At 40.9% G+C, this 21571-nt stretch overlaps 1 protein-coding gene across 1 annotated transcript in view; it reads right to left on the bottom strand.

The window, feature by feature from the left end:
* Positions 1-611: 611 nt before the first annotated feature.
* MTOR (mechanistic target of rapamycin (serine/threonine kinase)) overlaps positions 612-21571 on the bottom strand; it is a 63994-nt gene continuing 43034 nt past the window's right edge. Inside the window, exons 35-58 of the mRNA XM_010020450.1 lie at positions 21127-21252; positions 20364-20495; positions 16801-16916; positions 15389-15506; positions 14438-14644; positions 13730-13830; positions 13372-13468; positions 12790-12888; positions 12071-12193; positions 11264-11446; positions 10472-10606; positions 9998-10172; positions 9640-9775; positions 8817-8964; positions 7826-7948; positions 7272-7354; positions 5730-5802; positions 5124-5198; positions 4486-4621; positions 4038-4103; positions 3267-3347; positions 2903-2983; positions 2156-2261; positions 612-1613 (exon numbers count right to left, since the gene is read on the bottom strand). Coding sequence (XP_010018752.1) covers positions 1598-1613; positions 2156-2261; positions 2903-2983; positions 3267-3347; positions 4038-4103; positions 4486-4621; positions 5124-5198; positions 5730-5802; positions 7272-7354; positions 7826-7948; positions 8817-8964; positions 9640-9775; positions 9998-10172; positions 10472-10606; positions 11264-11446; positions 12071-12193; positions 12790-12888; positions 13372-13468; positions 13730-13830; positions 14438-14644; positions 15389-15506; positions 16801-16916; positions 20364-20495; positions 21127-21252 — 2736 coding nt within the window. The 3' untranslated portion in view covers positions 612-1597. The remainder of the gene's footprint in view (positions 1614-2155; positions 2262-2902; positions 2984-3266; positions 3348-4037; positions 4104-4485; positions 4622-5123; positions 5199-5729; positions 5803-7271; positions 7355-7825; positions 7949-8816; positions 8965-9639; positions 9776-9997; positions 10173-10471; positions 10607-11263; positions 11447-12070; positions 12194-12789; positions 12889-13371; positions 13469-13729; positions 13831-14437; positions 14645-15388; positions 15507-16800; positions 16917-20363; positions 20496-21126; positions 21253-21571) is intronic.

Raw genomic sequence — 21571 nt, 5'->3', positions numbered from 1 at the left:
GGAAACGCAGGCGCACGGGTGAGGGGCGCCGGGGCTGCCCTCTGGCGCCCCCGGGCGGCGTAGGAGGAACAGGGCCCTGGGTGGGAAGAAAAGGGGGGTCCCCCAGGGACGCCCCTCAGGGCTTACCAAAGGAGAGACCCCCGGCCCTCTTTCCCCACAAGTACCCACAGAGCAGTCCCCACAACAGCCACCGGAAAGGGGCCGAGGATGTTACCACCCAGAGCCCCTGACTGCCACCTCCCCGTGTCCCAAAGAGCCCCAGAGCCAGGACAGTGACACAGCCTGTGCTGTCCCTGGAGCTGTGGCTGTGACCCTGAGACCAAGAAAGCTGATGTTCTTACCCCACAGATGACATCACATCTGTTGGAAACTAAAATTTAAGGGATGTAGGGTCTCGTTTCTCTTACACAAGTAACAGACATCATTTGGTCTTGGTAATTGTGGCTCCAGCTGCTAGCAGAAGGGAAATACAGCCAACCACCTTAAGTGATGCAGAAAAGCACAAGTCGTATCCATGGCAACAGGAAACCTTAACAAAAAGATAAATCTTAGTCTGCTTCTCTGTCTCTTCCTAAAAAGTACTTAGGAATAAACAAGAACATGGTCAAAACGTTTACATTTTGGTGTAATTTATTGGCACAAAAATATTCCAATACAACATGGCATCTAAACATGGCTACTCTGTTGTATTTTGTGCATTTTTTAATATGTTTAATTCATAAATCATAACTTTATCCTCACCCTCATGTTTAATAAGCATTATTTTCTGTTTCAAGTTATGACCAGTTCTCCCCATACCCGCCTCCTACACCAAGTACTGACTTTCCCTAGTTATTTCCCAGTACTGCTTTTTAACCCAGACACTGAGGGAAGCTCCCAAGTGGTATTTCATTTGTACCCTGCATCCAGTTTGCCACGGATCAACCCACACAGAGGCACCTGCCTCTGCTCAGCTCAAGGTCTTCAATTCTTGGATATGCTCCGATACCCTGATTTAGTCTGAACCACGACTCCTGCACTAGTGTCATGAGTGGATACACAGTTCCCAATCTGGGGGCAAGAATCAAGTTTGAAAACAAGGTAACAGGATGCAATAATAGTACAACTCTGCTTTGCTTCTCTTTCCAGTTATCCAGCTCACCCCCAAACCTAAATGAAGCCTCCTGCATTCATTTCAATGCACAAGTGCATTGAGCTTACTGCAGCCACATCAACAGGACTGACCAGGGCAATAATTAATCTGCAAATTACTTAGTTACATTGCAAAGTAAGTCAAAACCCGTATATAGTTATTTTTAATGGATCACCAGTTCCCCAAAGACCAAGTGGAACCATAGACATCTGTGTTACAATCGGTCTTCGCTGTCCTGGAAACCCAAATCAAGTGTTGTGTTTCAGACAGCTTGTGTTTTTCCCACAGCAGCTATACATTGGCTTAAACCAACTTTTAATATACAATAACTCTTTTCATTTACATTTCAAAATATTTGACAAAGGCTGTATTTCAGTCCAACCTTCAGTTTGTGTCTGTAGAAGAGCAAGTTTGGAGTGCAAAAGCCTCCAGAATAAAAGGCTGTGGATACTTTGGAATCTTCTGTTACCAGAAAGGACACCTAAAGAAAAGAAAGGTAATGTAGCAATGCTGGCTTGCGTATAGTTTCACAAAGGCAACACTGAGAAGGACTGAGATTCCATACTAACCAGGCACCATTTTAGTACAGGAAAAGCTGACAAGTGATCCCTATGCTTCTTTCCAGCTAACTAATGTTTAAAAATGCTATAAAGATCTATTTCCTTAAGCACAATCCAAAGCTGGCTAACTCTCAGAATGACAGTAAATCATCTTTACTTTAGAACATGTAGTTCTGCGCTGCAACTGAAGTGACCACATGCCTTATTTCAAACACTTAAAATGCTGAGAGTGACGGCAGTTTTAAGCATTCTAAAATCCCTGTCACTACTGATAACAACAGCTTTCTTAGAGGACTGTCTATGGCATCACTGTCATAGGCTTGCAAAATTTACCTGGGCAGATGCAGCATGTGGTAAGGCTCCTATGTATAACTGACTACATGAGTGACATCTTCCTTAGCTGTTCTCTGCTGAGATTATTCAAGAGAAGCATTTTGCAAGAGTAGCTGAATGACAAACTCACCATCCAATGTAGCACTGGCACAGATTCTCATGAGAAGTAGCTTGCTTAATGAGCAATTCTACTTGTGTGGGTACGTCAAGAGTTTCATCGTGAGAGAAGTCTCGACCTTTGAAATTAAAGGATGGAAAAAAGCCATTAATGGAAGTCACAAACCATGTAACATAACTTGCTTCTGGCTGGCAAGTTAAGGTCTGATGGGACTTTGAGCTACGCTTCCCTTAGAGTGTATAAAACGCAAATTTTTCCAAAACATAGAGACTCTCTAAATGCATGAAGAGCCCAGAACTCTGTCTGCCCTATTATTATGGTTTCTTCCTTTTATCTTCTCCAAATAATGGATAAACCAACAACAGATAACTTTCCAGTAAGTATCTGGGATCCTCGTCCTAATCCCTTCAAGTACATTATTTGGCAGGTGGGGGTAGTTTCTTATAAACTTCAAGAGCATACCATTTCAAAACTATAAAGCCAGGACGGTAGAAATTTAACCTCCATTAACAAGCAAAGACATGCAAAATATGAAGTCTGTTTAGGTACAAACACCTCTGTACTTTCAAATCAGGCTCATTTGTATCTAAATCCAGGCACCAGTTCCTGGGTGTTAGACAAAACCAGGCAAATGGCCTCATCCACTTAATCAGAATACATTAAATTCAAGGATTAACACAAAATACAAACACTAAAAGTAGTGCTGATCCACCCCATCAGATTTTGTGTTTATCCTATATAAAGATAAAACATGCTCACCAGTGAGCTTATCTCGAACCCTGTTGATAATCTGAATTGCCTTCTTATTTAGAGCTTCTGGTTTCACTAGACCATCTCCTACTAAAAGACAGAAGCAGTGAAGAGAATTAGTACTTCATCCAAACAATAAAAGCATTTCTACTGCTGTCATATCTTCCCTTCCCAATTACCACAAATACCATTTTGAGACCAAACTCAGACACCAGTACATTTTGGCATTGAGAGCACAGATAATTACATTCCTCATTTATGCTGACAAGGAATTGTATCTGTCCCATCTCATGTAATTGTATCTGGATCATGATGAAATTTTCTGATCTAAGAACAATTTCTGCATCAGCACAGAAACAACAATCAAACTTACTGAAGGAATGGATGGATTCAGGCACTGTGGTCCCAGTTTTCTTATGGGCTGTCTCACCCAATTCCACACTGTCCAACATTTCTATTGAAAAAAAACATGAAAACATAGAAGCATAATTACGAAGCTGAAAAGCAAATAAAAGAATGTTCTTCTGGAAACATTACGAAAACTTAATCAGCTCATTTGAAAAGTATATTTGACTGTGACCAAGTGTACCACACATCCCTAATGGAAGCATACCACAGCAACCAACATTATTTTTCCCCTGCTAACATACTAAAATGCCTGATCCAGCTTCTAGGAACATTTTGTATAAAAGTGTAATTGAAACATATATTGAAATGACATACAATTAAGCTAAAATTACAATCAAAGAAGTATGTTTATTTGCAGAGCTCCTCATATGAACACTGTCCCTGTCCTGCAGTCTAATAGCAAACAACTGCTAAGATTCAACACAAAGCTCTCAACAGTCAGTCAGATGATTACTTGCCAGGTTTGCACACTAATATGTGGTAGCTGAGTAAATAATCACATATTAATTACACCTTGGAGTACATCACTTCATATGTGCTCCAGAGGATATTATTTTAACTGTAAAGGAGCATCTGCTTCTTCAATCACAGTACTGAACTCACCACCTCCCATCCTACAGCTAATGACAATAAGCTGTTTGTCCACTTTTGGGGATGAAAATATTTACCCAGTCTTGTGCACTGCTAAAAGAACCTGTTCCAAACATTTATGACACACACCATCTTTTCTACTCACCTACTGACTGACTAGCTGAGTAGGAGTCTGTTCTTGTCCGGGAGCGCTTATTACCCTTTGTATTTGCTGCGAGAAAATAAGGAGTTGGAAAGTATGAGCTGGAGTTTCAGTGTTTCATAGCAGATTTGTCCACAAACAATCCAGATTTGACCGCCTTTCTCCAGCTCCAGATCTTATGTCACCTGAAAACAGCTTTCAATTTCTTCATGACAACCAACCCAAAAAATTTTGCTTGTAGCTTAGCTCTGTATCTGTGTTTAAGGCTATAACCTCAGTGGCAATTTCACGTTACAATCCCTGAAACCATGTGCACACAGAAATAGCACGTGCAAACCAATCATTTCATCAGATTGCCTTCAAACAGACACTGGAGTTCAGGCTTCTGGATTGCTTTATGAAACCAGGCTTATTACTCTCTTGCTGTCACTGCTTCATGAGAATCACTTACTGTCCATCAGCCGCCAGTTCAATAATGGATCATACACGAAAGCTTCAAGCACAGCCATGACACTGTCCTTATGTTCACGCAGGACTTCCATCACTGTGTGACAGGTGATCCTGTAGTTGCCATCGAGGCCTGTCACCTTCAGGAGGGAAAGAAATGAATCAACCATGCTGCTTCATTCACTATGCAACTCTAACCCTTAAATTCAGGGAGCAGGAAGTGGCTTGTGCTTTGAACTGGAATTCAGTGCACTCTGTCCATTAAGACAACAAGAGATAGATGTTCTTTACAAACTAAGTAGCTCTCTTCAGCCATTAACTTAGTCTTTGTGAACTACAATGTCATTGGCTTTGTCTGCTTGAGGCAAACAGCTATTGAAATGAGGAAACTAAGGAAGGACTAAGAAATTGGAGGAATTTCGGGGGCTTTTTCTCATCAATTAAAAGTTGCTTTCCACTGTAATACATTGTAAAGATCACCGGAGATATTTTAACTTACAGAAAAGGCAGCTGAAATATTAACACCTCTGGTTCCTAAGGAGTGAAGAGATTTAGCCACCACAGAAAGTACAAGAAAAACTGATAAATCAGTGTCATTTTCCTTAGGAACAATTCCCTTCATATTGAAGAGGGGATACTTACCTCCATAGCATTTGTTAGCATCCTTGTTAACCTAAATGGAATCTTCTCAGGGAACTTTTCTCTTGTCATTGCAACCTAAACACGTAATGATGGAAAATCAATAAATTAATAGCTAACTTATTATTTAAGAATTAAGAAGTATTGTGGGGTTTTTGCTACAATCTTGAAGGTTGTATTCCAAACACAAAATGAAGCCCCAGCTTTATGTTCCTCAGTTTGCATGAATTTTGGGGAGAAGTTCCCCTTAGTAACAGGGAAAACTCCAATGTGTGCCCAGCTGCTAGTGTCAAGTAACACAGACTATCTGCAGCTTAAATTGCTTCCAGAAATGTTATGGAAAAGTGGTGTTAGCACCTCTTTGCTTGTTCCAGTGCTCAGCTAATCTCCAAGACGCGCTGTCGGGACATTTCACAACACACGCGTCTGAGGTGAAGTGTCTATTATTTTCACCTTACCTGTAGGTAAAGTGAAGCCCAAAAGAGAGCCAAAAAGCTTGCCCAGGATCATACTCCAAAGTCAGTTTATCCTAGCTTATAGATTCATTTCTGTTCCACCACAAAATGTGGATCACTACAGAAAATTTAATGTCCAAATACAAAGATTTACCTCAAAACAGTCCCCGAAGTCGATATGCAGGATCTTTCCACTCAGTCTATCTAACATCAGATTGGAGGGGTGTCTTTGATGAAGGAGTGGGAGAAAAAACAGGGTGACAGACCATTATAAAAACCCAAAGTAAATCACAGCAGCTCCAGTCTGCAAAGATATTTATCTTCATGAACAAGAACAGCCAGTGACAGCTTGCTTGGCTGAGATCTTCAATCTCAGGATGAACAGAATAGCTTCCTGACAGTGCATTTATCACATTATTTTTGTAATTACCTCTCAGGAGTTAGAGATCTTCTCACCTTGGAAGATAAACAACCCACTGGACCAGAAGCATCAGTTCATTTCTTGGATATGAACATTTATTTTTCAGTCAGGATACATTTTTCTACTTGTTTTATGCTTTTTCATTTTCTCAGTATAGAAAAATATAATGGATTATGCTACAGCTGAAGTAATGCAAATTGGATTACCACCAGAAGAGAAAAATCAATCCAGAACAGGAAAACCACAGTGCTGCTATTCATGCTGACTTCTTCCAATTTTGTTTTAATTCAATTTTCAAAGGTTTATAATTTCACTATAAAGACCTTTGAGATCAGGAATAAAAGCTTTTGTTACGAGAACATTTGAGGGTTTAGCTGCTTTTGCGTTACAGACCTTAAACCTAAAACATACTGTCTTCAAAAGTACTTTGGAAGTTATGAAGTCCCCTTTTGACAGTAAGCCTTACACTAAATCAAAGATCCATTCATTTTACCTTTATTATTATTATTTACCCAATCCATTTGGATAGTACACACTTCCCTTCACAACATGCCTGCAGTGCAGGGCAGAAAAAGCACCATGTGAAGTAATAGTAAAACCAACACTAATTTTCATTTATTTCAAGACCAGAGCAATCTTTGGTGAGTATTAATGGGGACTTCACGTGTGTCTCTGACAACACACATAGCACTAGAGGCTCCTGCTTCACAGAATAAACATCCATGAAGCAAAATGTATGCAAAATGAGTAGTGGTACTGAACCTATTTGGAGGGAGACTCAGAAGACCTATGCCACTGAATACTTTCTGGCTCAGGGAACAAAAAGTGATGCTTGATCATGGTGCTTCTTTCCTCCACAAGAAGCTGGGTGTAGAGTACTGTCCTAACAGACTTAGCAAAACAATCACTATCTCACATGCATGAAGCACACAGAAGCACACAGATTGGTGGCAAAAGCCAACAATATTTCTGTTTCATAGAATGGATTTCATTCTGTGAGTGAAAGGGCCAAATCAGAACGTGTGGTCCTGGATGTAATTCTGTATTTATTCCTCTCAAAATGAAAGAAACTCTTACTTGTACTCAAGACACATTTCCTGCCTGCAGTGCTGAAAATAATGGCAGCACAATTAGGTCCTGAAAGATGGTATCATTACAACTCAGCAATAACCACAATGAAAGATGCTATCATAAGAACAGATCCAAGGAATGAACTGATAGGCCTACACACAGTCTGTGCTTTTATTTAGAAGAAACCTTTAGAGCTTCACTTACCTGTCCCCAAGGCCCAGAATGTACCCAACCATTGACATCACAGCTAGTGAACGAGTGTAGTTTGTTCTTCTGTCAAACCACACCTACAAGTGGAGACAAAACACAAAAGCCAGGCAGGCATGTTGCATGTTTCAGCTTATATTTTAATTTCTACATTAACTACTTGCATTATACACAAAGGGAAACTGTGATATGGTTAGGTTCAATACACTCCACAAACCTAAGGGGGTTTCAAACATCCTGTGGCCTCGAACTAGACATCTAAACCATTAAGAGAATATATTCTGAGGCTCTTGCTTTTCTCTCTCCATGCACAGCATACAGAGCTTCAGTTTTCAGTCTTGTGCTTCGAACTGCACTCTGACAGAACCATTGTGCTCTGAGCCTTGTAAGAAGGCCCCGTGTGAAGGGATATACATTCATGGATACATGTTCTGCAGTGATTCATCTGGAGTTTATGATGAATAAACACCACGTCCCACTCATTCTGCAGAGCAAGCAACCCCACATCATGCTGATTGCCAAACACAAGCCATTACATGTGCTGAACTCACCTCTGAGCTTGGACTTTTCAACCACAGTAGTTTGGCAAGGTCATCACCAGCTGTGTTATTGACAGCATGTTCAAATACTTCTACTTTCTGCATCAGAGTCAGGTGGTCATAATCTGGAGCCATCTATGATTGAGAAGTGACATTCAGCAATTTAAAAGTGCCACCTTCTGTAATCCCTGGCTGTACTATGAGAAACACAGTAATCACAAACCATTTCATATCAAGTTTATATTGAAATTATTTGTAGACTGACCAGTATGTTCTCAAACACAGTGAGATCATAGAATGGTTTGGGTTGGAAAGAACTTTAAGATCATCTATTTCCAGCCCCCCAGCCATGGGCAGGGACGCCTCACCCTAGACCGTGTCACCCAAGGCTCTGTCCAACCTGGCCTTGAACACTGCCAGGGATGGAGCTCTCACCACTTCTCTGGGCAACCTGTGCCAGTGAAATGACCACCCAACAGTGAAGACTTAACCTTAAATTCGATAGCAAATGATTTAGCATCCACAAAGTCATCCATAGCCATATTTAATTGGTAAAATTGTTTCAAAACCTACAGTCCAAATAAGTCTTCTGGGTTGGCACATGCTTCCTGTTTGGCTGGCAATTCCAAATTTTCTAGTAATGTTCAGTGTCTCCAGTCTGTCTAATTTTGGCCCTGTTGCTTAGACACAATGTTTGTAAATGCCAGCAGCATGGCATCTTGTATAAGGCACATTATAGTCACACAAAATTCCAAATACATTTTAGTCACCAGATGGTACCCACTTGTGGTCACTGCTAAAACAGGAAAGGAGAAACAAATAAAAGTATGGCCAATTTTACCTCTTGGTAGCATTCTGTAACTCTGATATTTCTGCATTTATTGCAGGTAGCAGTAACAATCAGAAAGCAGGCAAAAGAAGAACAAGCTGTGCACTATTATTCTTCATTAAGACACTGGAGTCCTAAAAGAAAGTACCAAAAACTGTCAGCTTTGGCCTTTACCCTCAGCATGATGCGATGTTCAATGTTGAGCAGGATCTTTTTCTTCTCTCGGTAGTCTCGTATGAGTGCATGCAGCGTGTCACAGTGGGGGACCCAACCAATCAAGCCTGAATTTGTAGACAGTGGAATAACAGCATATCTCTGGATGCTACAGAGGGAAAAAAAAACCATAATCAGAGATCAGATTGTTGTATATTGTGAATTGTTACATTTCAAGATACTTAAAACAACTATTACTAAATCTGATTCTGATCTAAATTGTCTCCTCAGTACTTGCTCTGCTTTTCTTCTTTTCAAACAGACCTGAAACATCCACTTGGATAGATTGCTGCCAGACAGTCTGCAGATATTCTCAAAGCTTGTGTGATTTTTGCTTTCAGAGGGTACATGTTATATCACCCACAGTGATCTACTATTTGCACATGACATTTGCTATGTTCATGGTTGAAAGACACTGTACAGAATTGTAGTCAGTGACTATTCACTGAGCTATTTCGTGACTATAATGAAAAAGCCCTTGCCAAACCCCCCTGTTCTCAGGCTTCTAAGGCAGTGCTCACACTACCTTGAAATAGAGGTTGCCTCAAAACCCGTAACTATTTACAGGATGGGATTTCAATTTAATAAAACAAGCAATCCTCTTGGGATACACTTCCTCCCATTCTGAGTTCTATGAATGTTTTGTTCTTTCTTTTTTAATTAACTTAGTTCCAAGATTTGCCATGTCCTCCCAAACCAGCTGGTTGTGCCCAAGGTCACTTGGAAACTGCACCTACACAGGGCGTCACTGTGCATAAGCACACAGATTATCCACAGCACATACCTGAGGTTTTTACGAAGAGATGTTGGGTCATTTGCTAGCAGAGTGTTGACCAAGCCAAAAAGCTGCATCACTCTTTCATCTTGGCGAAGGTCTTCATGACCCTTCAGAAGGAAGACAAACTCATGCCCATTGCTTCCTGCAAAAGAGTTAACACACAGAAGTTTACTCTTGCTGAACAAACAGACAGGAGTACACCCAGGAACTGGAAAGTGTGGTAGTGAGACTGGCCAGACCACTAAGAAATGTTTCATCTGAAAGGAAACGCAGAAGAGGTTTTAGCTGGTAAACATACAGTTTGACCTAAAAACAATGACTGTTTAAACACTAAAACAGCTACGTGAAAACTGCTTTCTCTTACCCATTAATGTTAACTTCCTGGGCCGCTGCTTGGACGTGATGACCTGCAGTGAGGGTGCAATGGACTGAATGCGTATGATGGGCTGGTTGGGATCATACGTTCCTGGCACTGCCAATTCCAGGTCCCGGCACATCAAGAGTTTTGGTGACACGTACTGTAGTTCCAAAGAAGTGAGCTACCAAAACCAAAAGAGATACAACCCCCAAGAATTCCAGTTAAATCTCACTGGTGATACTCATTCTTCCCAATGAAGAGTTCATGCTCTTGAGGGACCTAGAACAGTTCAGGCAACTGTCAATACTTCAGATGCTTGCAGGAAGTGCTGCGTAAGCAGCAAACTTGCAGCAAATGATATGGAGATATTTCCAGAATACTGAATTTGAATGCTTTAAATAACAAAAAAACATGCATTAAAGATTAGTATTGACAACTTGCACTGTAAGGTCCACAACAGAACTGCACCTCTCCCCCTACCTGTGGTAGCTGCTTTGAGATACGCCGGAACACATGGTAATAGAGATCCCAAGCCTGAGTTAGGTCTTTGACATTTCCTGATTTCATGTACTTTCTGCACCACTCCTGAGCTTCCATTAGATCTCTGCCATAGGCCTAGGGAGGAAGTGAAAACAACAGAGGAAAAACGTTTCTACAGACTATAGTGGAATAGGGGGAGACCTCTCAACTGACAAAGAGCATCACAGCCTATTTTCAAACTGCATTACAAATACTGGATCTCACATTTTGATAGCCTATTGGAATTAAAGATCCAGAAATTCCTGAATCCAGGACATGCACTGAGTTTATCAGACAGCGTTGCTCACAAGTAAGACTTCATGTAGGAGGCAACAGAAGAAATGGAATCACCCTTTAAAAGTAGGTTCCCAAGCTCAAATTAATCCCTTTTGTTAGCTTGAGAGAGGTCATCTCTATAACCTGTGCTAGTGGTTGCCAAAGCAAAGCAGACTGGAGTTAGAAGAATTAAACTGCAGAACAGTTGTATGTTTTCCAGACCCTATCAGACATCCAGCTGATATAAGGCTCCAGGGCAATCTGTACTACTGTGGCCCCTATAGCACTGTAGTCCCTCAAAGTGATACAGATCTGAAGACAAATGTCAGTAACGAAGTCTGAAACTACTGTAATGAGTCCCAAGAGATTTGCTCTTTGTGTTAAGATTGCAAAGGTCCTTGTAAGACATTTGGGGCAGGCAGCTGTCCTGCCTGGTTTTGAGGGCATGTGGATGGATAGTTGGCCATTTGGTGATACCTGATTGAAGGATGTCTCTTTTAAAGTCTGAGGCCCACGCTCCATCATTGCATGAAGTGGTTCCAGCACCTCAAACATTCCCTTCACATTCCTTTCTCCAAAGTATAGACGAGATGCTTCTTCCAACCCTTCATGCCACATCTCATGCCATAGGATGGCTACACGGATTAGCTCTTCACTCACCTGTTTTAGGACAGGAAAAATGATTCAGTGCCTAAAGAAAAACATTATGATTCTATACTCACAAATGCAAAGCTATTTTCTCCTTACGATTATGATATACTTGTGCCAACAGCTAGAGGGAGCCACAAGAACTCCTACAATGCTGTTACACTTTTTTTCTGCAAGGAGCTGAAGAGGCTTTTCTCACCTTATTTGTTGCCTTTGACGTTTTCAATATATTTGTGTAGCTTGACCTGAAAATATTACTTTTCATTTATTCATTAAAAAAATTCATAGCAAATGAATTAAATTACTCTTTTCATGAAATAAATTACTCTTTCCATGCTATGCTCAGTAAGTTTTGTTTTCGCTTTTCATTATCTCTTTATGGAACAATGATTCTTCATTTATTTCTCCTCTAAATTTATTCATAAGGAGACACAAGAACTCAGTGTTCGAACATTATTTTTCCTTTTTAAAGCATTCTGTTGAAATTACACTAATGCTCTTCTACCAATTGCAAAAACACCCCAAATTAATTGTACTAGAACAAAATTAAAAACGAGTGAGTAATTTTGTGCTGTTATACCTGTGGTACATCCATTCCTGAAACACAACACACTTTATGGTACACTAAGTACTCACCATCATTGCCTGCTGCACCAGAGTGTTACTGTGCTCACACATGTTTTTCAAGATCTTATTTGCAGCGTTGTGACGAGCAGTGGTTGTAGATTTAGAGGCCACAGTCAAAGGATAGATCAAAGCCTACAAGGGACATTAACCAATCATACTGTAGAACCATGCAGAAGAGCTACACTCATTGAAAGACTAGCAAAGCATTAATAAATAACAGCTTTAAGGCTGGACAAGAGAAAGGAAGCTTGCTTCTGGAAAGAAGTGATAGGAATTTGCTATTAAAAGTCTTCTAATATGAAAAGCTTACAAGACTTTAATTCACTGCCTAGCAGAATGACTTTGAGAGCCTACATCAAATTGGAAGAACAAAACCTGGTTTTAGCATTTTGTGATTTTCCACACTGTAGGAAGAAATTCAGGTAAAACACCTGTGAGGTATCCCCTTAGTAGTCACTTAGTGAGATTTAAGAACATGCCTTGCACTACCCAGTATTCTATTAGAAGGAGAGAACTTCCCCTGCTGCACGGCTCATCAACCTCTTCTTTCCACTTTTATGTGAACAGTGCTATGGTCAAAGAAGCAGCGGCAGAAACAGTGCCCATCCTCACTAGCATCACTTGCTGTGACTTCCAGTGCAGGCATCTAGATTAGGTGAAATGGAACATAGGAAATGCCTTCACTGGCTATCAGTCCATGGAAATTCCTGTTCTAATCCAAAGCTTACCTGGGGATGATATCGTCCAATGTCTGTGAGGAGCTGATGAATGAGACGTCCTACTAACGGTCGAGGAGTGTCAATTCTTGCAATGAGCTGAGGGATAACCTATTAGCAAGGATAAGTAACATAAACATCACTGTCATCTCATGTGCTTGTTTCACGAGCTGTTCTGCCCTCAGTTAGAGACCTCATAGTCTCTGAAGCAGACAGAGAGGCCCACCACTCATCTTCAAAATGGTCAGAGGGTAACACAAAGTTCCAAACAGTGTCAGAAATGCAGAACAGCTCAGGGAGATCACACATGTTCTGTGCAAAACTGTTACATGATCCTGTTATGGAAAGAGTAAGATGTGTCTTGAAGTGTAATGCTCAAGAAATAAAACCTATTTTTATTTATTTACAAGAGACATTCCACAAAGCAATAATCTCCTAAAGATGCTTGTTGAATCAGCTACAAATCGTACTGCACACTGCTCTCACCACTCACCTAAAAAGAACTGTTTGGCAAAGGATCATCATGGATATCATGTAACAAATCCCCAAGCTCCCCCAGAACCAAGATTTATCTTAGCCCTTTGTGTTCCTTACCTGCAGCCAAGTGTCTATTTGGATTGCCTTGACTCCTTCTACCAAAGCCTCATTCACATCAGGCCAATGGCCATAGTCAAACCACAGAGTAAGGACTCTGAAAAAGAGAAATACATTAGTTAGGAATGAAGCAAGAAATCCCATTCCAGCCAAATACTTTCAGACCCATTTACAAGTGACTCTTCCTCCCAGAACCTACAGACAGTAGTATAAAGGCCAACCCACCTAACATAAATTTACTTGGACTGAAGCATTCTCTTAGTTTAACCATATCACGAAGAAGCAGGAACAGGATCTACCTGACCTTAAACCATGTGCCCTTATCAGGTGGATTTCATTTACTATGTGCTTTATGTACCTTAGAGTGTCTTGTAGATTGTTTCCTCGAGACAGAGATATGGAACGGAAGAAACCCTGGACAGCAGGGACTGTGTACATCAAGAGGGTCTTGGATAAATCCTTTTGGAATAAAAATTACTGCATTAGTTCCATACAAGCACATCAGTCCACATGAATCCTAAACTCAGTAAAGGTAAAGAAGAAGAAGTATGTGGAAACATAGGCCTAATAAACATTATAGTTGACTTCTGCTCATACTCCTCCCAGGAAATGTTGCTTCTGGAATATATGTTTTGCTTGACATAGGTCTTTCAGCCTGGGAGGGAACATACTGTGAAGTGGTTTTATACTTTAGTCCGTTGGCAAAACTATGGACAGCAAAGCAGCCTAAAAACTACAAACCTGTTATAACTGGTAGGTAAAAAGAGATGCCTTAGAGTTTTTCATGAAGGTCTTAAGCAGCAGACCTTGTTGGTGCACATAGGATAACCTATGATAGCCATCCATGCCTTTGCTTTAGTTCACAGCTAACTTTGCGTTAGTTTAGTCATTTCCCCGAAGACTGAGTTAACCTGAACCTCCTCACTTTTTCTGTAAGTTATATGCATATACACACACAGAGACAGCTTCCATAAGCCAGGTATACAGAGCAGCTTGTTCCCCACCATAACATCTTCCTTCTAAGTATAAGTACCAATCTCTCAACATAAAGATGGAAGAAGGGTACCTCAGTGACTTTTTTCTGCACTGGAGATGGGATGGGACTGTTCTCTGTGCTTTCTGCATCACTCTCGCTGTTGCTGCCCTCTGTGTTAGCACTGGTGATGCTGGCTCCACTGGCATGACGTAGTTTCTTCTTCTCATCTCTGGCCTGGTTTTGATGTTTGTAGTGAAGCACTGCTTCAAAGTTCATCACTGCCCAGGCATGCCATGCCTGCCAACAAGAGAGAACAAAAGTCAGAAGGAAGATAAATCCTTTCTGCAACCTGTGTTTTCTAATAATTGGAGATAATAATCCAACCTTTCTGAGTTCACAGACAACAATAGTAATACCCTGCAGACAACACAACACTTTGCTCTCTCTAATTGCTTGTAGTTTTAACTGCCTTATCTTAAATAACATCAGGTGATTTCTTGGCCAGCTCTGTAGCAAAAATTAAATCACATGCCATTCACATACACCTTAATTTTTCAAAGCTTAAAATGAAGATTAATATGTCAGGACTAGGGGAGGTGTAATGAGAAGGAATGCAGGAGATGGCTGCCCCAGAGAAGAGCTGACACCAAATATTAATTGAAATTTCACAACCCTGAAATCAAAGGCTCTTTGGAGAGTCAGCAACAAGCCTACTTTCTAGTTCAAGTATACTGAGTCAGAATAAGTACATTTTTTTTCCATTTAGATTATCCTTTCTCCTTCACTGTTAATTGACAGGAGAGAAAGTCCCAAAAGCAAGAATAGAAACTGAATTGTGGCCTAGTTTTACAAGCCAGATAAAATTCTAAACAGGAATCTCAGTGTTGCCTTGGGCTGCTTTCTCTGCTGTTTTAACTGTACTCACAGTTAAGGCAGATAGTTGTAGGAGATCTTCCTATAAACACCTTCCTTTGCTGTTGTATGAGTTGTGATCAAATTTACTCATCTCTGCAATGGTGCTGGAGGCTTTTTCTTACTGACCTTGTACCAGTTGCGATCATGCTCTGTTGCAGCACTGTAGTATTGCAAGACTTTGGGGATGGTACTTTCATTGATGCCTTGCAGGTTCAGCTGCCACTCACCCAGCTTCAGGAAACACCTGGTTAAGCAAAGGGGTTATTGACTCAGAACCTAGAATGGAAATGAAGCTTGCTGGATTAAGAGGCAGACTTCTTATCTGAAGCCTGAAAGATATTTCATGTGGTAAACCCACTCTGCTGCAGACCAGGAGCTTGTGTGTTAACATGTAAGGTTCAAAACACCTACATCCTACTTCTGAGTGTGGAACTAACTAGTAAACGGTTTGATTTCTAGGGAGAAAGGGGAGGGTCAAACTTTGCTCCTCACATCAGTTATAAAATAAGAAGTAGCTAACAGGAGCATCAAAAGACTTCATTGGTACTGATAAAATGCACACAGCATCTGTGCTGGCTAGCTATACTCACCACCATACGAACTGGCCTTCTGGAGAGAACACTGTGACAAACAGTGGAAACACAGAGCAACTGCTCTTCCCCCAGGCCAGAACCCCATTAAGTCATCCCCTCCCAGAGAAAAGGAAAAACAACATATTTTTACTGCAGCAGGGTGGGGCTGTGAAGGTTTGTGCAAAGCTTAATACTTTGTTCCCTCAGCAGGCTTTAAATACCACAGTTACACAGCTGTCCTTTCTATATTTTGAGTTTCCAGAAAGCATAGTGCAAGAAAAAGAGCATGTGCAACTCATTGCTCAAATGTTCTGTGACAGTCACTCTGAAAAAAAATTAGCTGACAATGTTATCAAATTCTCATTCTCAGAAAATCAAATTAAGTGCATACCTCCCTTTAAAAAAGGCCAGCCTTCAAGTGTATGCACTATGCAATTGCTTCTTTAAATTGGAAACAACAGATCTGGCACCTCCAGATCCATAGAGGAAATGGAGATTATAAAATGTGGTTTTAATGCAAAAATATTTTAAGAGACCATCACATGCTGGGCACCTATTGCTCAAAGCACTGCTGTTTTATTAAGGGGACACGCTGCCAAGCACAGATGTGCCAGGCATGTGGGAAGTGTTTCTTTCCTACTGACTGGATGTCCTGAAAACCAAATAGCCATGCTGAGAGCTCTGCCTTCTGACAGCGAGCCACAGTGCTGGAAAAATCCACCCAGCTGCCAGGGACAAACACAAGCATGTTTACACTGATGTGTCATAACAACATTTACTGATAACTGTCTGATAGATAAGAATGCAATACCAAAGGGGTCTCTACGAGCAAAATGAGAAGCAAGCCTTTTAATCAAAGCATGGGCCTCATATAAAATGTGCCATCTGCACAGACCCAGCAACTTCATCAGGAAAGACATCAGCTTCACTAAACAGCTAAAGAGTATCCAAGCACCAGATGCTGACCGTGCCATGAGCTTGTGGAGTTCCTGCTTGTGCTGCTGGTCCTCAGTTGCAATAGCATGTTGTGCCTGCTGCTGCATTGTCTGCACGAAGTGCTGCATGTGTTGGAATGCATCAATCTGCAATGGGATGATGGTTGCAGTAAGGACCACAGGGGTTAAATACAACTTCACAGGAGAGGAAGACAATGTGGGAATGAACTTTCATTGAAAGCAAAAAATACATTTTCTTTTCAAAGTTATCCCTCTAAAATCAATTTATAAATACATAGCACCAAATAAATGAAGAGGTTAGAGATTCTTGATGTCTCAGGAATCTGGCCACTGAATTGCTATACTGAGGAACAAAGAACTGCTTATTTCCAATGCTAGGCTCACCCTCATGTCATACACACAGTCAAATGCATGACCATAACATGTTATATGACCATAACATAAGCCACCATTGGGCTCTAATGTGCAAGAACTAACTCTGGCAAAGTGACAAGGTCACCTGTACAAGAAGCAGCAGAGAATGTCTTGTTACTGCTCATGCAGAGTGAGGTTCTAGTAATGATATAGAGAGGTCTCATTTGCAATTGAGCACACACATTGAAGACAGTCCAACAATTCCAACAATCAAACAGATGTTCATAGCTTACAAACTGTATCTGACCAGGTCACTATCATAACAGACAGGATCACAAACCCAGAGAAGTCTGTCTATAATACACTATGGCCTGAAACAGAAAAAACAATTTGAGAAAATAGTGCCTGAAGGAAAACTTGCAGCTTCCTGATCTTCCCTCCTGACCCCTCAGCTTTGGCAAGGCTTCCAGTACATACCATGGGATGTAAACTTTGAGTCATTTTAACAAATTAAAGCCTTAAAGATTGTTTAAGAAGTACAAATGTACATTGCTTCTTTGCCAGCAGATTACATAAGGCAGCAGTGCTAAAACAACTTGCACTACCAAATTTCGAGGGAATTCTCTTTTTGAAATACATTGGAAAGAATTATGGGGTAAGAAATCCCAAAATTAAAGATCTAATGAAAATAAAGTATGCATGCTTTACTGGAAACAATTAGAAGTAAAGCTCTTGCAATCTGCAAGGTCATTTCTGGTCAGAAACTGCAGAGTATGCTTTAAAGAGTTCGATTTACTTCTCTTCCATCTACAGGAATGAGTTACTTTAGAGGATACAAGAATCACCTGAGCTGAAATGCCTCATCTATCCTGTTCAAATGCCAGCCTCCACAAGTCAATTGTCAGGAAAAAGGGTATTAGCCCAGGGTGTAATAAAAGGAAGTATCACACTATTAACATTAACAGGGGCCATTCCATAGCTTGTAACCTAGACACTTGGTTAGAAGGGAGCAGGGGGAAAATAGCAATCTCATAAACAGGCTGTTATGCCAGACATTGGCATCGTCTATGTCAAAAATAGACAAAGGATACTGCCAAACAGTCATGCGCCCCTCATATCTGCACACTCCATTCTTTAGTTTCCATTAATACTGAAAACTGGTCACCATAACAGGCAGAGCACTCAGGACTGAGACAACAACTGAATTCCTAGGTCTGTACACAGCCTTGTTCTGGTGTATGCCTGTAGAATGCAGCTGCTGGCAAAGGTCCTTGTTAGAAGAAATGCAACAGGCTTTACTTAGCCATCTTTTTATATGTTTAAGAAAAGATTCCTGTGCAGCTCTGCAAGTGCTATGAGGCTGGTTTCCACCTAGATGCCAGATCCAGCAGGAAGAAAACTGGCAAGTGCCGAACTGCCGGTAAAGAAAAGGTCTCAGGTCAACCAACCAACTTTGGAACTCAAGAACATGGTCATTTCCTATCAGCAACCTACTTCAGCAGCTTATTACTTAGGATACCAAAACAAGTGAACACACAGAGCTGTATAAAACTCTGGTCTACATTTGCAACTGGGCAAAACTATGTATTATTTAGTTAATGACAGTCACTCAACTAGGACATCAGGATACACCCAACCATATAATGCTTCCAGTACCAGAATTCTCTAAACACTTTCAAGTGTTGTTTATACCAATCATGAAGTGTCACTCCAGACTGCAACCTTTACTGTACCCTAATATAGCTTCTTCAGCCTCAGAGCAGCGCCTTTAACCATGAATTTAACAAGTAAGTGTCTAATTTCCAAGTGCCTCAAAGGACTGAATCAGTGACTCAGTCCCTCCTGCAGAAGAGCGCTCAGAGAAAGGGTTGAGCCTTGCATGCAGGTCTAGGATTAGTGCTTAGCTTGGATAAAGTATTTCTCCCTCAACACTGTAAACACCACCCAGTTTTTATGTGTTAGAAGGAAAAAACCCAAAGCCATAGACACACAGCTTGCGTACTGTATTTAAACAGGAAATCATTCAATGAGCGAGAGGAGGTGATTCTAACCACATCTGTTCCTCCTTCTCATCTTTGCTGCTTTTCTGATCTTTTTTTTTTCCTGTCTTCATGGGCTCCACATATTCTTGCATCCATTTATTTTAGACACATTATCTTTCCCTCCCCCTTTATCTTTGTGCCTTCTTTCATTCTGCTTCCTACAACTGCACCAGTTTCCTGCATCGTCTCTTTCTTTATCACAGGTTGAACACAAAAAAGTCCACTTTCACTTGAACACACAAGCAGAGAATACCCATATGCTTCTTGGGTCATTTACTGAAGCAAGTGAGAGACCATTGCAGTTTTACAAAGCCAATAGAACAGGGCCTCAGCAGCAGCTCCTTCTGTTTTTTAAATTCAAATGAGAATAGTTAGGTCATGGCAATGTTCCCATAGCAATGGCTCTGCTCCAGTGCTGGCAATCCCAAAGACAGGAAAAATAAAAAAGATGTGGCAGAATATGAGGATAAATGGAGGCTTTAATGTATATTAAAAAAAATAGATACATTATCCAGTCTGGAGCTTATTGGATTTGATCATGTAAATTCTCCCTGTGTTGCAATGTCAAAAACATTCACCCCAGGCTCTTTGGAGCCAAACTGCTCCCATGACAAAACCCTATGTACTTTTCAGCTGTCTTTCAGTTAGACATTTTCAATAATGTCCTTAATAGAAGTCAGTTCTGCTCAGCAACTAAGTACAAACTGTTCAGGATACTTGTCTAAGACTAGTAATAAAAAAACCCTCCTTCCCTCTTTCAACATGTAGCCCTGGCCATAGGCACAGTGTGGAAACCTGGCAATCAGAACAGTGGATGAAAAGTCAAGTACCAAGCCCACACAGTAAACCCCTGGTGAGGACAGAAGAGCTGCTAGTATAGACCATTAATCTTTGCTGCATCCCTTGGGTACCTGATACTGGTTTAGTAAAAATAATCTTTCCATGTAGGAAATAAAATTAGGGCCAGGCCTTCCCTGTCACTACAGAGCTGAAAGGAAGATTTCAAAAGCTTATACTCTAAATAACAATAAGGAAAGGGATTCATTATGCTTTTTTAGGTGAGCACAAATAAAACCTTCAGCCTTGACTTTGTTCAGGGGATTATGAAGAGCTCATGTATGTGCCACTGCACAAAACCTGAGCAACAAAACGTGGAGAGTATGATGTTATTTTGTACCTTGCGGGCGCTCTTCCACATGTGCTTCATGTATGCATAAGTCACTTGGGGATGAACTGTTGGCAGTGGGTGATCCAGCTGTCGAGATGGATCTACTCCCAAGAGCAGGACAAGTGTCTTATGAGCCAAAGCCTGGAGAAAGTTGCAAAGAGAAAAAGCAGGTTAAAACAAGCTCACTTGTACCTCTATTTCATATTGATCACGGAACTGCCAGCCACTGAAAATATACCTCCAACCCTTCAGATAAAACAAACACAGCAGCTTTGTTACCACTCCCTGGACTCAGAATATCACATGAGAAACCATACATCTTCACTGGGATTAGAGCATTAGATTCTCATTTCAGAAGCCAGTAGAGAGTGTGAAATCTGTTCCAAGTAGTTTTGGTAATAAATCTTGTGGTGAATGTTGAAATAGGATTGTAATGTTCAACAATAACAACACTGCTAAAGCACTCTGTCAAATCTAGAATGTAGAGAGCACTATTACAGCTACCAGTGCTGCACAAGAACTGTCAGGTATAGCATACAATAAAAAATGGGCTCCAAGGCTCCCAAGTCCCACAGAAATAACCTTGGCTACATGATGAACTCTACACTGATTACAGTTTTAGCATTTAAACAACTGACCAGTCTCTTCCTCAGAGGAGAGCCCATCCCATTTGGGCAATGAAAGTGTTTGGAAATGCTAAAGGTTGAAGCAGCTCAGCAAAGCCAATCGGTTAAAAAGCTGCTCTAGAGGGTAGAGCCTGATCATTGCTCACCAGTCTCCCACTCTTGCCACACAAGCTGGCATATTTGAGCCAAGTTCTCATGTCCTCATGGGGATTTACAACAAGAGATCGGACCATCAATATTCTTTGCCAGTCTTCCACAATTCGTTGACAGCCCTGAGAGAAAAAGGAAGAGAGAACTTGTTAGTGTTTTATCTCCCATCTACTCCATGGAGCCTTAATTCAGAATTTGAAGGGACTTTTCCCGTGATGGAGAGACTTCAGCACCTGTAATTCACAGCAGGCAAACATGACAAACAAAGTGGCTATTTCTTTAACACTGTAACGTGTGGAGAAGGTTAAGTCCCTGACTCTTATTCTCTGTAGCCAGCTCAGTGCTTGAAGTCCGATGGAAAAAGGAGCAGAAGATCAGAAAAAAAAAAAAATCAGAAAAGCTCTTTGTGCAATTCGAAAACAAGAGTTTTATAACCCTCTT

The sequence above is a fragment of the Nestor notabilis genome, unplaced genomic scaffold (genome assembly GCF_000696875.1).
Source record: "Nestor notabilis isolate BGI_N333 unplaced genomic scaffold, ASM69687v1 scaffold12078, whole genome shotgun sequence".
Lineage (NCBI taxonomy): Eukaryota > Metazoa > Chordata > Aves > Psittaciformes > Psittacidae > Nestor > Nestor notabilis.
This window is presented reverse-complemented; position numbering and strand designations above follow the sequence as displayed.